The sequence below is a fragment of the Brassica oleracea genome, chromosome C3 (genome assembly GCF_000695525.1).
Source record: "Brassica oleracea var. oleracea cultivar TO1000 chromosome C3, BOL, whole genome shotgun sequence".
Taxonomy (NCBI): Eukaryota; Viridiplantae; Streptophyta; class Magnoliopsida; order Brassicales; family Brassicaceae; genus Brassica; species Brassica oleracea.
The window spans coordinates 6,350,391-6,356,424 of NC_027750.1; the positions used below are offsets into that span (position 1 = coordinate 6,350,391).

At 38.7% G+C, this 6,034-nt stretch overlaps 1 protein-coding gene across 1 annotated transcript; it reads right to left on the bottom strand.

The window, feature by feature from the left end:
* Nucleotides 1-898: 898 nt before the first annotated feature.
* Nucleotides 899-5,318, bottom strand: LOC106336428 (ABC transporter B family member 25, mitochondrial). The gene is made up of 17 exons (XM_013775262.1): nucleotides 4,590-5,318; nucleotides 4,455-4,516; nucleotides 4,333-4,376; nucleotides 4,145-4,247; nucleotides 3,902-4,009; nucleotides 3,592-3,675; nucleotides 3,459-3,519; nucleotides 3,140-3,285; nucleotides 2,900-3,016; nucleotides 2,643-2,728; nucleotides 2,270-2,358; nucleotides 2,123-2,178; nucleotides 1,937-2,017; nucleotides 1,795-1,860; nucleotides 1,621-1,713; nucleotides 1,470-1,534; nucleotides 899-1,367 (listed from the first exon to the last, which is right to left on the bottom strand). The coding sequence occupies exons 1-17, from the start codon at nucleotides 5,212-5,214 to the stop codon at nucleotides 1,088-1,090; spliced, it is 2,166 nt and encodes a 721-aa protein (XP_013630716.1). The 5' UTR covers nucleotides 5,215-5,318; the 3' UTR covers nucleotides 899-1,087.
* Between the last annotated feature and the right edge of the window lie 716 nt (nucleotides 5,319-6,034).

Genomic DNA, 6,034 nt, shown 5'->3' on the forward strand with positions numbered 1-6,034 from the left:
GTTGATACATCCTATAAAGAAAAAGAAAACTATAGGTGGTTTGACTATTGTACATCAATCGATGCATGATGTAAGTTGACTATACAAAACTTGAGCATGATCATTTCAAACTAAAGTATAGGTAGGTTATATGCATTTGTTATATTGTAGTAAATATATTTTAAATATTGCATAAGTCAAGTGATTCACGTTTTCGTAAAAATAAAATTCAAGTTCATTATTGGGTCGTACTCGTAATAAGCTACGTTAAATATGATGTATTTTTAGGTTCATTTAATGACATTAAGTTTAAATTTCATTAAGGAAAACTCATTAATTTAACTGGGAAAGACAAACATTAAAATAGGTAGGTTCATTTCATGACATTAAGTTTAAATTTGATTCAGGAAAACTCATTAATTTAACTGGAAAAGACAAACATTAAAATAAGTTGTTTAATTTAATTTAATTCTCAGTGGCATGAAAGTGTAAATAAGTTAGAAAACTTATCGGTATTTTTTAATGGGTACTTCTTTTTTAACAATATAGATGCAAAAATCCTATCGATTAGTTAAAATGTTGGTAGTTTGTGGTGTACTGATTTTTACCTGAAGTACAGCCAATGAATTAACAGTTGCATATTTGGTGGAGAAAAGTAAAAGATGAAACGTTTGATGACTAAACTAGACACAAGTCACAGCTGGTAGCTATGAGACCTGAAAGCTAAAAGAGGTGTTGAGACCCTCGAGGGAGTTGGTAGTGCAGAGTAGTGAGATGTTTCTAGAACAAAACAAACGCCTTTGAAAAACATTTTGCCAAATCAACCCAAGATTGCGCTAACAGAGGCCAAGTGAAGAAACCTGGCAGTTTACACAGTTCAAAGGACAAAACAAAACCTTGTAGAAACCAAAACTGAGGGTAAAACATAATAGCCTTTGATTTGCTTTCGTTAATTCTCACCATCATCCATACAAAACTTGTCATTCAACATTATTATATTTCTTTGTTTTGTCTTTTTGGGGAAACGTATTAACTACATTCATTCAAAGAGTAAAAGAATCAATGAGATATAAATATCCGATTATACACTCTCTTTTGCCTCTGGGATTCACTCTTCCAACTTGATAGCCGCATCAATCATATCCACAGTGCTGTTCTGTTGTGTCCATAGCTGCGCGTATCTTCCTGCCTTCCCCAACAGCACCTCGTGTGGACCCTGCTCAACCACCTTCCCGTTTTCCAGCACTACTATCTCATCACATTGCATCGCTGTGGTCAGCCTGTGGGCAATGAAGATGGATGTCCTGTTACTCGCCAGTGCCTTCAATGCGTTAAGTATCTCTGCCTCTGTTGTGCTGTCCAGTGCACTTGTTGCCTCGTCACACAACCTATGCCAAATTTACACCAACTCATCTCAAATTTTCTCATGTATGTGAGGACTCTCAACGCCTACTTAGTCACATAAGCACAGTCAATGTTTGATTACTTACAGAATCGCAGGGGATTTCAGGAATGCCCGAGCAAGTGCCACTCTTTGTTTCTCTCCACCACTCAACTGCACACAACATCACAATACTATCGTCATCACGAACCCCATCAATATATTCAAAACAATTCAAATATAACATTAAAAACACTGACCTTGAGCCCTCTTTCTCCAACAATGGTGGAATATTTATCAGGGAAATTACTGATGGTGTCATGAATTGCAGCACGACGAGCAGCATCATACACCTAGATTGAAGTATTGTGTTAGATATAAGAATCATAGATAACTAGCTTAACGACTGCACTGTGTATAAGATGGTCAGGTACCTCTTGTTCTGTAGCTGAAAGACGTCCATAATGTATATTGTGAAATATTGTATCATTGAAGAGCACCTGACGATACACAGTAGAGGTCAATGTGTTGTATATATAATTATAAACAGAAAATATGGTAACACCACCAACTTACAGTATCTTGAGGCACAACTCCTATAGAGCTTCGAAGACTATCTAGTCTCACTTCCTTTATATCTTGCCCGTCAATCCTTACCTGTTATAACCAATATGACATAATAATTTATCTAGACACCAAGCTTTTAACAATGCTTCCAAACGAGGTTCAATAGTTCACAACACAAATGAAAAAGATGCTTACACTTCCGGAATCTGTGTCGAAGAATCTAAAAAGCATTCTAAGAATTGTTGACTTGCCTGCCACAAAACAAAGCATAAGATTTGCAACGGTAAACAAAAATAATAAACTTTAATGTAGATGCTGAAACAAAGAAGCTTTAGGTATTACCGCTCCCGCTAGTACCAACGATTGCCACACTCTTTCCTGCCGGTACGACAAATGAAATTCCATCCAAAATTTTCCTCTCTGGAAGATAACTGTAATTGTAGAGAAGATAATGATCATGTGGCAATAGACATGAGTGTTCACCATAACATGAAGCGGATATCCAAATCATGCAATGTATCCTAAACTCTACAAGTCTTATTGTAGAAGTTGTTCCTATCTTGGTTGGTGTTTTGTTCATGTGTGTTTGATTTTTCGGTAACTAGCATAGTCGTTGTGTCCATGAGCAAAATAGAGCTAGTGGTAACACAAGCTGGAGATAGCATGGCATTCACGATTAATATGACACTAATATTCCACTAAAATCAACACCTACCTGAAGTGTACATTTTCAAACTCAATGTTTCCACCTTTCAGAACAAGAGGCTTTGCGTCATCTATATTCCTGATGTCAGATTTTTCCTGAGCAGTAAGAGAATAATACCAAATTATCAAATTCAAAATGCCAGGAGTCCATACTAAACAGCAGGCATCTGAATATCAATTCTTGGCTAAGGCATTATCATAAAAAAAGGTGCTACTTAACAAAACGTAGAGGTTAGTTAAAATAACACTTATAACATCTTTATATACCTCTAACAACTGGAACATTGATTTCATGTCTATAAGGCTCTGAATGGTTTCACGGTAAACACTACCCAAGAAGTTTAGAGGAAGGGACAACTGAAAGAGAAGTCCATTCACCATAACCTGCGACCCCCCAAACATGAAAAAAAAACTTATTAGAAGACAAATTGCGTCGAAACAATGCAGAAGGAACTTAACAGAAACATAAAGTGTCAATGGAGAGGAAAAACCAAAGGAGGCACTGACCAAGTCACCGACTGTCATCTGGCCATTCATGATACCCTGAGAGCACAACACCATTGCTGTTGACAGAGCAGTACTAAATATGATACTTTGCCCAAAGTTTAAGAAAGCAAGACTTCTTTGAGTTTGCAGGGCAGCATCTTCATATCCTGATATAAGCAGCAGAATCATCACAAGGTAAATGGACTGATCAATGGTATATTATGATAAGGCATCAATATGTTTTCTTGCTAGTGCAAAGAACGCTCTATAAAACATGATTGTGTGGAAATTAAGGTAAATTTGTTTATCACATGCTAGGACAGTTAGTAAAGTTACTTACTTTTCAAGAACTGGTCATACTTTTCAGCCTCATAACCTTCATTGTTAAAATACTTAACCGTCTGAAACGAAACAGAGGTTCTGTCAAAACTGTTATTCAAGGAAAAAAATATTTTAAAAGAAAGAAAAGTTACCTCATAATTTATCAGAGAATCAATGGCCCTCGTGCTAGCATCATTATCAGCTTTGTTCATAGCCTTTCTAAACTTGGTTCGCCACTGGATAAAATAAATGAAATGAATAGAATATTATGAGACAATCATCCTTTTACAAGAATCTCCCATTTATCACAGCTCGAATGATTTTTTCAGCCAAAAAAATTAAGATCAGAGAAGCTTAATAACAAGTTCAAGTGTCTTAAGCATATTATTACAGTCAGTGCTGGATGAATGTGACAAAACGCAAGTCTTGCATCATAGGAATATGCTGAAGAATGCACAGTACCTGTGTGACAGCTAAGGTGAAAGCGATATATGCTCCAACAGAAAGAGAAGTAATCCAGGCAAAAGCAGCTCCGAACTTGTACGCTAGTATACCTGATACCATAGCTATCTGGAAGATATATATTAATTACGTCGAATGTTTTTAGAGAGACAAAGGAGTAGCAATCCACACTATTAAACCGATTTCAAATTAGTCAAAACGATGATCAAAAATAAAGCACCAAGCGGTGTGATAAGCTTTTACCTCCAAAATGGTAGGAACAACATTGAAAACCATAGCTGAGAGGATAAAGTTAATTGCACGGCTACCACGATCAATAATCCTATTCAAACCACCTGTTTCTCGACTGCACAAGAGCAACAAAGTAAGAAAGTTATGAATGAGATGAAACAGACTGTTACTCACAAGAGTAGGAGATGAGAGACAGTTACCTCAGGTGGTAACGAAGGTCAAGATCATGTAAATGTGAGAACACCTGCACAGTCAACAAGTGACAAGGATTGGTACAACAAAGAACGCATTAACAAGGCTGTTAAGAGAAACAAGATCATACCTTTCTAGAAACAGAACGTATTGTGCGGAGAGCTACTTTGGAGAACACAGCAGTACGAAGTTCTGCAATGATAACAAGAGTTAAAAGGTGCATTCTTTTTATCAGTAACTGACTTCAAACTCAGATGAGTTTTACCGTTAAAAGCAGAAGCCCCCGTCCGAGCAATGCCGTATCCAATGAGGACAGCAGAAGGAGTAGCAAAAGCAGCAACAAGAGAAGGGTTCGCAGCCACAAAGGCCGACATAGAGGCACCACTTCCAGTTTCGGAACCGAGCCAATCAACAGCCAGTTTGAAGAGGAAAGGAACCTGAACATTCAAGACCTTAGCTCCCACTAGAAACCCCAAGGCGGTGATGACCCTGAAGCGGAACTCAGGGTTGTCTCTCATCCACAAGTAGCCAGCAAGCGTGCGGAGGATCTTCATGTCAGCCATGTCCGAATTCGCCACCGTCTTGATTTGCTTGGGCTTGTCGGTTTCTTTGTCGGGTTTGGGAGGGGAAGTTGAGAAGAGGAGACGGCCGTTGTTAACCATGGAGCTCCGTTGAACGAAGCGAATTGGGGATTGAGATTGGGACGGGGAGGGATCGGAGAGGAAGGCGTTGATTGAGCTACGTCTGGTGAAGCTGGAGAAGCCATGGTGATGGAGGAGGTAATCGGAGCGGAGACGGTAGGAGAAAGATGGGGGCTTTGGGTGAGTGTTGTGATAAGCGTGACGGAGTAGGAGGCTAGGTGCCCTTAGGAGCCGAGATCCCCTCGACATCCCTTCCTTTCTTCGATTGAAAGTGTTTCAGACAGTTCGCTCCGGCAAGATTTCTTTCGTGTCTGACTTTAACTCGGATTCTGTCTCTCACACCTTCGGGCTGTTTGAAGTTAATAACCAAACCGAAAAAAATAAAAGGGAAAATTAGAATATTGGTCAACTTTTAAGTTTGAATTAGAAATCTGGGCAAGCCAATGTTTTAATTAGTTTGTTGGACAACCTATTAGGAGAGAGAAGAAAAAGTGAACAGTTTAAACCATTTTACCCCACAATCTTGAGCTGAAATTCGTGGGACTAGACTGTCTTTTGCCCAGAAAAACTTGCCTCTGGAATACCGACACACGCGCGCCGGATGTGCGTGTAAGAGACAAATTGAATATTATATTATTTTAATTTCAGAAGGAAACATGGTATTGGGCTTCGTTTTTGGGCTATTTGACCCCAAAACTTGAAGGTCTTATATGTGATGATTTCTCGCGGATAACAACGGCTCCAAGGTGGACGAATGGCCATTAATGACTGGTGACTTTGGAAAACATGTGTTTTACTTTAATTTATTAATTAAAAACAGGGCAACTATTAATTATTTAATACAAAAACGTACGAACCCTATCTCTTTGTCTGTCTCCTTGTTGAGGAGTAAAAAAGGCTACCGAACAAGGGAACTTGAGGCAGCGAATTTTACACACAGAGGCATGAGCTGCATCCGATATGGTGAGGGAGGAAAGGGTATGGCGGATGGTGGGTGTTCTGTATCTAGCATCGAAGGTAAATCATATATAAGCCGTACACCATTGCATTTATGACATTATAGTTATTG

Excerpts from the sequence above, each read along its gene's own strand:
- LOC106336428 (XM_013775262.1), bottom strand. The coding sequence starts at position 5,214 with ATGTCGAGGGGATCTCGGCTCCTAAGGGCACCTAGCCTCCTACTCCGT. Across the intron at positions 2,018-2,122 it reads TCGACACAGATTCCGGAAGT|GTAAGGATTGACGGGCAAGA; the intron begins GTAAGCATCTTT and ends TGGTTATAACAG. Across the intron at positions 1,861-1,936 it reads GAGTTGTGCCTCAAGATACT|GTGCTCTTCAATGATACAAT; the intron begins GTAAGTTGGTGG and ends GTGTATCGTCAG.